This window comes from Thunnus albacares, chromosome 3 (genome assembly GCF_914725855.1).
Source record: "Thunnus albacares chromosome 3, fThuAlb1.1, whole genome shotgun sequence".
In the NCBI taxonomy this organism is placed as follows: Eukaryota; Metazoa; Chordata; class Actinopteri; order Scombriformes; family Scombridae; genus Thunnus; species Thunnus albacares.
This window is the reverse complement of record NC_058108.1, coordinates 5,254,142-5,264,462: the sequence shown is the minus strand read 5'-3', so window position 1 is coordinate 5,264,462 and position 10,321 is coordinate 5,254,142. Positions and strand designations below refer to the sequence as shown.

Here is a 10,321-nt window from a genome sequence, read left to right as displayed (position 1 = left end):
CAGATCGGTCAGCTGATCTGATAACCAATCAATAACCAATCAATAAACACATTGATCAAAGGGGTGTTGCCATCTGGTAAAAAAACCAAACAAACTTTGGCATAGCATACATATGTGGCTCCAAAAGCCTCCTCTCCTCTCTCGGCTCAAGGTACATTTAAGGGATTGGAAGATCCTCCATGATGGCGAAAGGGAATCGATTTCCGGGTGAAGGGAGGAGAGGGGCCCGTCAGGCCCCGAGTGAATGTTATCTTCTACCTTCTTTTTTAGAAGTGGTGAGTTTACAGCATACAGCAATTTAATACGATAAAACGTTATTCTCTGACATGTATTTTGTTGACACTGTTGTCCAAAGCATTTTTTAACACTGTGTCAGAGAACTGTTGATGCAACTCTATTTTTGAGTCTTTAGTTTGTGGTCATGTATTGGATTGCATTGTATCATGAGGTGTTTCTAATATTTTGTTCCTGCAATTAATTGATAAATGAATTTGGACAGAATACTAGAAGGACCTTCTAAAATATACATGCCAATACAATTCCACCACAAATGAAGTTGAAAACATACGATTTGAGTTTACTATATTACTTGTCCCTGACAATATTTATATTTTTGGACTGTTAAAGAGTAAGAATGAACATAATGAACAAATTCAACACTGTATGAAGACCTTTTAAATATGAGGAAAAAAAGAAAGCATGAAATATTCAATGCATACTTGAGCAAAGTCTGAAAATGAAATCAAAATAAGTTTTGTCCAGTTCTCAACAAATGTATCCTTCTGGGTTCTTAAGTTCTAAGTAATTCCCTCCATTACATAAATATTTTACACCAGGTCAGTCCATTCATCAACACTTGATATTTCTTTCTTCATCCATTTCTGAGTTAAGGATTTCTTACAAACCATCAGTAGCACTCTTACTAAGTATTTAGCCCTCTTCCTCCATTGAAGTTGCTCCTCCTTACTCAGGTACATCAACTTAAAACTGAAAATATGCTTTTTTGAAAGTTCCAGTAGGCGATGGATTTTTGTCCCAAATGGAGCCACAGAGGGATAACTCAGAAATATATGGAAGTGATTTGCCTCTTTGTGCCTGAAAATATTCAGAAACCTGAAAGAAATCAGTGTTGTCCTCTTTTAACAGATCAACTCTTTTTATTTTCAAAAGGATCATTCGTTACATCTTTCTTTCATCTTCACTCTTTGCTCACCGTCTCAAATGCACATGAGTGAGCAAAACTCAAACTATCCACATCAGACTGGTTTTCAGTGGTGCAACAAACAATCAATGAAACCAATAATTCACTGAGGTAACAATGTGACATGTATCAGCAGAAATCAGAGCTGCTGAGCTGATTTAAAACCTGTATTTCTTAGTAGAAATTGTGTCATGATTTATGTCAGCTGGTCTGATTCAGGTGGACCTGATTGTGAGCTCTGAAACTGGCAAGGCCTCCTCCACTGACATTCTGAATAGCGCTGACACCCTGATGTCCAAAAAGCTGAAGAAGAGTGAGACAGAGCACCTCTTGAACCGACTGGTGCATGACAAGTGGCTCAGCGAGGTAAAATACAGCATCTCTACCAGGATTTCACATTTTTGGTGATGTGCTCTCTGCTCCAGTTTCTGCTAACTGCAGGCACTCTGTGCAGACAGAAAGCTATAAGATATAATATATAATATAATATATTCAGTTCAAGGGTACTGTATTAATAGATTTAACTACTGATCACCACTGGTCACTGAAGCAGAAAAATGTTTTGTGAAAGCTGCAAAATATTTATAACAAGAATTTAAAAAGTCACATTCATAAATCTAAAATGTGCTGTTGGAACCACCATGACATCATGACCTTGACATCTGGCAGCCCGCCTTAATGTGGCAGCCCCTCTGCTGGTCAGGTTGCTGGATTTCCCAAAAGTGTGAATGGCTGACAGCAGTTTGGAGAGGTTGGTCTTCTTCCTCTTCTTCTTCTTCTTCTTCATTTTGAAAAGAGAATCTTTACTGAAATACAAATACAATATATCAAGCAATAAAGTGCCAAACTGCAATCATTCACTTATCTTCCTTTGACAATTTTTTTTAACAAAGTTCACAATTTACAACCCCCCCAAAAACATACATAAGACACAAATCACAAATGCAATGAGCAGATAAAATGCTGAGTGAATAAAGTGCAGAGAGTTCAGCGTCTATTCAGGTCAGTCTGGAAATGCCTCATTGAATGCATGTTGGATCCTCAGATTAAAGATCCAGCACGTGCCAAGGAAGCTTTTTAGCCCTATCCAAAGTTCTCCTCCTTCTGAGGTCCACAAGCATATGTTTAATGACCATGTTGCTTTTGATCACAGTCCGCTTGATGGCCTTGGCACAACTGGTTTTCCACAGTTTAACGCACACTATACTGATGACCAGTTGGAACAGTTCCATTTGTTTGGAAGGCATCTTTTCTTCCCGCAGACCACACATGACAGGGTTATAGTTCAGATTAAAAACCCGTCCAAGGCCTTGTAGTATAGACCAGACCTCCTGAGCTCTGTAACAGTCCATCAGGAGGTGTTGCTGTGTCTCATCTTCATCATCATCATCATCATCATTACAATAAATCATGGGACATTCTTTTGTTGTTCTATAACAACTCCATTAACCAACAGCTTTGATAGGATGTCTGTTAACAGAAATAAACCACCGAACATCCCTAATGCTCTCTGAGATAATTATATTTTATAATCACCTCAGTTAATTAACCCACCGTATTTAAAATCATTAATCTTTTTTAAAAAAAATCATTTTACTTGAAGTAGTATTAAGTATTATGGATTTTTCATTTATGTCTTGTTCTGATTTTGCTGTTAAGACTACATGTCATGACCCCCGTCAGACTGCATGAACTGCACATGTGTGTTGGACTTGGTTTCATGCTCTACTGAGTGTAAGTAGATAAGAGTCCCCTGAGACCAGGCCGGGTGTGAAAAACTTAACTTAGTGGTATATGCTCTGATAGGTTCACTGTGAAAAACACATTGCTGAAATAAGGTGTCTTACATAATGATGTATTTGCAATATGTACCATAATTCTGATTATGGGAGGAGGGCATCATATCATTTCAGACAGCCAATCATTGTAAGACATGTGCCTTGCTGTAAACTATAAGAAGTGACTGAATTTTGAGTCCGGTGAGAGAGTGGTTAATCTTTCCTGACCTCCATAACTAAGTAAATCTCTCTCTGAAATGTAATGTACATTATATTTCTTAATTACATAATTTCTTCAAACTCGTCAAATGCTTTGTCTGTTTTATTCTTGAGTGCTTGTAGGTAATTTCCACCATATAGACCATTCCGATTTGTAAATGTTAGTGCTGTGTAATACAATCTCCATATATTAGTTTATACTTGGGACAATGTCTGGCTCTTCCCTCTCCACATGGAGGGAGCAGAAACATTTTGTTTTTATATAATAGTTCTAGTTCTGGTTGTTCCCTAACTTAAGTTGACACATTGTTTATTTCTTTTAGTTATCATTTTGTTGGCTGGAGGAAGGAATGTTAGCCAGAAAGAAGAGTTTGGACAGGATGAAGGTTTTGAATATATTTATTCTTGATTGTAATTAGTATCTTTGTTTTCCCATTTCTGCACATCATCTTTAATTTCACACAATTTTTCTTCCAGTTTCTTTCACCACAGTCTCAGTTACAGATTCTCAGACTTTCTTGTTTGATTTGAATGTTAATATTTTGTCTGTCACTCTCTCCTCCAATCCAAACTCCTCCATTTTGGCATGATTTAGTTTCTGCTCCAGAAGCTTGTTCATACAGATGTAAGTGACTGTTTAAAATATCCATCTCAGCTTGATTTTTAATAGTAATAGTAATTTTATAGTAATCCAGCCATCTGAGTTGATGCTTTTGATTAAAGGATTTTTTGCTAGAATGTATAGAGCAGCTTGTTTTTCAGTTGTGTTTCAGCTGTTTACATTTACACAAACAATTGATTTAGCATACAGACATCTGATCATTTGAATAAAACCATCAGGAAAGACATATGCTTTCATTATTGACCAGAGATAATCTCTGGAAATATAATCAAGTGCTTGTTTTACATCAAGACCATTAATGTAAAAATCTTTTGCTTCCTTAGATTTGTGTATCATTTCTCTTAAAACACATCACCCATCCTTTGATTGCACATTTGTTGTTTATCTATAATTTCATCTAAAATATGATTTAGTCTGTTCATAATTATGTTAGAAAATATTTTATAGTCAGTATTCATAATTGTCAGATGTCTGTAATTATCTTCATCAGAATCGTCACCAATAAACACAAAACACCTCAATAAAAGGAGTCTCCCATACAGCCTCAATGCAAACCTTCATTATACATAGATGTGAGCAGGTTTAAGACTTCATCAATATAAAACTGATCAAACTCAGTGTGTGGGCCGTTTGGACCGGGGCTATTCCCCACATTTAACTGTTTGATGGCCTGAAACACCTCATCTTTTCTTATTTTACCAAAAAAGTGAAATTTGAGCTGTATGAGGGTTTAATGGCTCCATACACATCAGGTAAATTTGCTTCTTCACAGATTATAAAGTGTTACCCTCTGAACTCAGTTTAAACACAGAACTGCTGACACGGTCTTTCTCTTCAGTTACAGTATTGATATCAGCACATAAAATAATACTATATCCTGCCCTCATTAGTTCTCTAAGTCTTTTAAATAACTGGCTTTTCTTTTGAGTATCTCAGGGATGGTCTTTCTTGGTCTAAATTCTAACACAGATTGTTAATCTAAGGAATTGTCCAAATCCTTTGCATGTGATTTTTATTCTTCTGTTTTCACCTCCTGTTTTAAGTCCTCCTTGTGATGAAGACAATTTCTACCTCCTTTACCATTTAACGAATCAATCATAAGGTCAATTATCAGGCTCTAAAACTGAAAATATTCCCAGAATCAAGAAATTTAAAAACATAAAAACATTTTGTTGAACTTCAGAAGGTGAAAATTATCTAAAAAAAACATTGCTAAGAGCTAAAGGGGCAGTGCTACTCTTTTGATTCAGGGATCTCATCAGGGATGAGAAATAGGCCTTGACCTGTTATGAATCCAGTGTCCTGATACTGGGGTGCTCTCTGAGTTATTCTGGATTAATGATGTCAGTAACGGTTTATATGTACAGGATCTAAAATGACTCACTGTTGTGTGTTTCACAACATCGCAGATAGCATGTCCTTGCTCCTTGTTCATCAAGTCTTCATGCTGGTTTGTAGTTTTATTGGCGTCATTAAGGTCTTTGATATTATGGTAGTGGCCTTCAGTCCAAAATGGCGGAGGCGTACCTCCTCTGCAGTGTGCTGATGTTGACGACCAATTAGCTTTCACCCTTTTACAATGTAAGTTCTTTGCTGGAGCTGTCATATTTCGCGGGACCCGCGTGTACGCGGTATCCATGGGAACGCAGCCGTCGAGGCTTCCGTCGAGGCTTTCGTCATACGGAAGTGGGCGTGGCCATGGGTTTCATCTAAACGGACGCAAAAACGATACACAATAGAAGCATCCTGATAGTAAGGAAACAGAGACGGAAACTTACCGATGACGGACACGTTATTCTTTCGGATGCTGGAAATATCCCAACGTGTTGTGCGTGTATAAAACTGTGAGTGTTCAATTCTTGTCATTTGTGCGTAAAGTGATATATCGTATGTCGTGTAAAATACAGGATCTGCTGTTGTTGCTAGCTAACTGTTGATGTTAGCTCTGTAGAAACCTGTAGTGTTAATCGTATCATACTACGTCGATAGCCAACGTTGTGTGTCAACGGAGCTGGTAATTGCTGCGCATATGTTATATTAAGTGAAGTGTTTGTTTACTAGCACTGCCTCGTTCATTCCCGAGATGTTACTGAAGCATGTCACACTGTTTATTGATACTGTGTGGAAGTTTCAAAACTTTTCTGCCGCGACTCATCCACGCATGCGCAGTTGATATTTGATAGTAGGGAGATTGAGATTTCCTATTTTTTACGTTCTCTCTTTTGCATTAAATTATTATTATATTATCATAACTGTGCCTTAACTTAAATATTCATATACGTGTGGATCTGTAATTATGTACATATTCATAGCTATATGTATGCATTTATATATGTGTATATGATATATGCATATTCAACAATGTTTAATATTTTCATTCCAGAGCCACATTATTGCACTGGAAATTACTAGTCTGTGTGTGTGTGTGTGTATGAGATGTTCTGTATGTGGTGAAGAAGCCTGACTATAAAGTACTGAACTTAAACTCCATCTCTCTGTCTCTTACTGGACATCCTGCAGCGTGGTTCAATCTAGTAATGAGGGCTTCATTAGCCAGCCCTTCAGATAGGTGAGAGCTTCCAAAAGCTAACCGTAGATTTCAATAGTAGTACATAGTATTTTAAGGTCACTTTGATAGCTGTGACAGCAGAGATTGCAGGCCAGCACCACTCTTACAGAGTGTGGTATTCATCTGTCTCATTTAACATTGCTTTACTTAAAGAACCATTTCTCCATATAGTTGTTGAAGTTGAAGTTTGTTCTTTGTGTTTAGGTCAGTCTGCAGCCATGTCACGACAGATGGATGACAGCCATCGAAGATTCTTACAAACCATGATGGTCAATGGCATCGTTGATGAACAAGGGGCAAGGACACTCTATCAGCGTTGTTGTGAAACACACAACAGTGAGTCATTTTACATCCTGTTCATATAGACAGTTACTGAAATCATTAATCCAGAATAACTCAATATTTCATGTTTTATAGCCTGATAATTGACTTTACGATTGATTCATTAAATGGTAAAGAAGGTAGAAATTGTGGTCATCATAATGAAGGATGAACAGAAGAATAAAAATCATATGCAAAGGATTTGGCCAATTCCTTAGACTAACAACCTGTGTCTTCTTCTTGCAGCACAGCATGTTCCTGACAGACTGGATGACTTCATTGATACCATCAACTCAAAGCTGCAGCCCATGTTCATGCAGATTAGAAAAGGAATGTCTGAAGACAACGGTCACCAGCACTACGCTTTGGTTAGTGATGTTTATTGCAGTGCCAGGCATGTGCGGTCAAGTTTATGTCCTACTTAGTGACTGAGGCACAATTATTTCACAACAAAAAAGCCTGTCTCTGTCAGAAGGGAAGTGCTGAGCCACCAGGAGGCATTATTAATTACAATTTCTTGTCCAGGTCAACATGGCTGAGACTGATGTCACCAGAATGTCATCAGATTATGCAGATAATGAGCTGGAGCTGTTCAGGAAAACGGTGAGTTAAATTAACTGCTTTAAAACCTGTATTTCTTAGTAGAAATTGTGTCATGACTTATGTCAGCTGGTCTGATTCAGGTGGACCTGATCGTGAGCTCTGAAACTGGCAAGGCCTCCTCCACTGACATTCTGAATAGCGCTGACACCCTGACGTCCAAAAAGCTGAAGAAGAGCGAGACAGAGCACCTCTTGAACCGACTGGTGCATGACAAGTGGCTCAGCGAGGTAAAATACAGCATCTCCACCAGGATTTCACATTTTTGGTGATGTGCTCTCTGCTCCAGTTTCTGCTAACTGCAGGCACTCTGTGCAGACAGAAAGCTATAAGATATAATATATAATATAATATATTCAGTTCAAGGGGACTGTATTAATAGATTTAACTACTGATCACCACTGGTCACTGAAGCAGAAAAACGTTTTGTGATTCAATCTGGTGAAAGCTGCAAAATATTTATAACAAGAATAAAAAAGTCACATTCATAAATCCAAAATGTGCTGTTGGAACCAAGAAGCAATATGAGAAATTAATCAACACAATTAATCATACTACAATTGCTACAAAGTCTAGATTCATTTCTCAGAACAGTTTACATGACATTCATACATCTCCTCCTCAAATGATATATTTCATGTCCCTTAACTGTGTTACCCGACCACATCTGGCTCCCACTTTGTTGATTTATATGGTTTGTGATTGATTTCTGTTGATTCATACAGAAACGGGGTGAATACACCTTGTCCACCAGAGGTATCATTGAGATGGAACCGTACATCCGCACAATGTATCAAGACCAGGTCAAAGTCTGCCACATCTGTCATTACATTGCTTTCCAGGTAAACGTTTCTCTGTTGATTATCAACTTTGTAACGTCCCCCTTGTTCCCCTCAAATACCTGAAAGGGGTAAAGTTCTGTCATTTATACACTTTCTAAGGCCCTGTTCACACCTGGCATTAACATATATAATATTATTAATATATATATATATTAAACAAATACAGAGTTATATGCAGCAGTCTCCCCACAGCTGTGTCTCCCCATTGAGAGACACTGTGCACATTTATGCACGAGGAACATCAGCATAACTTTATTGATTATTTAAATCTCCCGACACGTCGACAGGATCAGTGAGGATCTAATGGTGATTAATGTTCTTTGTTCTACACATCCAATATATCAGCTGTGACACACACAGTCCAGGTTCATACAGTGAAACTGGAGTAAAGCAGTCGTCCTCCTGAGAAATCCTGAGCTCATTATGTTGAGCAGTGCAGCAAGTTATTTTCTGGTTTTGGTTTAATTTCTAATCCAATTGCCGATTTGAAGAGGAAAACGGGTTAGGGGAAGATTTCAGCTTTTTTAATTCACACGAAAAACAGAAAAACAAAATAATGCATTTGTTTATCCTATAATCAAACAAGTTGAACACAGCTTGGGAGGCCGCAATTCAATTCCTGTGCCTAGTGTGCTGGGAACTAGAGGACGTCAGTTGAGTAGGCGGTCCATCAAAGTGGCCCAGGACGCGTTCACACTGCGAAAAGAATGTGGCCAAATGTGGCTCAGACCACCTCCGAATATGATCTGAGTGATCGGATCTCAATAAGTCCTCAATGCGTCTCGGTTGCGTTCACACCTGTACTTAGAGTACTGTACTGTCCACTTGTGATCAGATCACCCAAGACGCATGTTAATGCCAGGTGTCAACAGGGCCTACTACTCATTTCCTTCAATCACTACTATAAAGTAGACAAGCCATTCCTTACTGGTGAGAACTATTTTTTCTTAAAGACACTATCCCATACAATTTTTTGTAATTGAAAGGCAGTGACATTATAGATATCTGTGTTTTTGGTTGTGACTATAGGAGTCTGAAACCAGATGTTTTAATGAAATGAATTAAATAAATTAAATAATTTTATTGTTTGAAGTCGTCTGGAGATAAGCACATGAGGAGCAAAAGTAATTATGATTATAGCGACTAGACTTGTTCTTGAGTACATGAATATAAATGACCAATAATTTACTCTTTAAATAGCAATACTATCTGAGATATTTAAGCTGCAGCTGTTAAATTTGCATTGGTCTTGTATAAGGTGACTGTAAGTTTTGCTTTAGTCCAGCTAATGTGTGTGTATAAGACATTTATTCTAAACGAGTTTGCTCACAGTATTAGTCTGATCTGATTGATATTTTGTTTTTTTTAGTGCCAAATATGTGAGAATCCTACATGTGGCATAAAAATACACAACCCATGTGTGGCCAGATACTTCAAAGGAAGATCAGAGCCACGGTGTCCAGCTTGTGATGACTTCTGGCCGCATGAAATCCCTGGTATTTATTGTTTATTTATACATGCACATATTACACCTACAGGAATCACACAGATGCACTTTAAAAGTCCATCTTTTTCCTGCATGCTTGATGAAAAACAACCTTCCAGCTCCATCCCAAAGAGATTTTACTTTGCAAGGAAAACTATGCATGTTTAATTTTTCAATATATTGATATACCGCTGGAATTGTCTGATTTATGTAAGATAAATGCTAAATATGTCTAAATATGTCTCCTTCTCATGTGTGAATGACAAGTGACAAGAACAAGAAAATAACCTTGTATAATTCACATATTATTTGATCTGTTCATTACAGAAGTCAGACGGCCCAAATCTCACTCCAGAAGATGAGGACTTCAGTACCAAATGTGTTTTTTATTTGTTGAAATTGTTAAGTATCATTTTAACAAAAGTTTGTAATAAACCTGCTACAGTAATATAAATTTCAATCATCGTTTTCAAAAATCATTTTCTCTACAAAAATAAATGAGAATGTGTCGCACTGACATGTCTTTATCATCAGATCAAGGATCTAGTTCTTGATCTGATGATAAAGACATTTAAAAAGACAGAAGTCAAACCTCATTATCACAAGGACATTAATAGTTTAACCAAACTAGGGGAGACATAAAATATCATAAAGTCTGCCGTTAAACATTTTACTCCTCAAGT

General features: G+C 37.4%; 1 protein-coding gene across 1 annotated transcript; it reads left to right on the top strand.

Annotated features, from left to right (window-relative positions):
- Window positions 1–5,504: 5,504 nt before the first annotated feature.
- On the top strand, window positions 5,505–10,098 carry nsmce1 (NSE1 homolog, SMC5-SMC6 complex component). The gene is made up of 8 exons (XM_044347325.1): window positions 5,505–5,664; window positions 6,594–6,725; window positions 6,957–7,078; window positions 7,236–7,313; window positions 7,394–7,540; window positions 8,036–8,152; window positions 9,522–9,648; window positions 9,966–10,098. Exons 2-8 carry the CDS (start codon window positions 6,608–6,610, stop codon window positions 9,998–10,000), a joined length of 744 nt encoding a protein of 247 aa, XP_044203260.1. The 5' UTR covers window positions 5,505–5,664; window positions 6,594–6,607; the 3' UTR covers window positions 10,001–10,098.
- Window positions 10,099–10,321: the final 223 nt, after the last annotated feature.

Excerpts from the sequence above, each read along its gene's own strand:
- nsmce1 (XM_044347325.1), top strand. The coding sequence starts at position 6,608 with ATGTCACGACAGATGGATGACAGCCATCGAAGATTCTTACAAACCATG. Across the intron at positions 7,314-7,393 it reads TGGAGCTGTTCAGGAAAACG|GTGGACCTGATCGTGAGCTC; the intron begins GTGAGTTAAATT and ends GGTCTGATTCAG. Across the intron at positions 8,153-9,521 it reads GTCATTACATTGCTTTCCAG|TGCCAAATATGTGAGAATCC; the intron begins GTAAACGTTTCT and ends TGTTTTTTTTAG.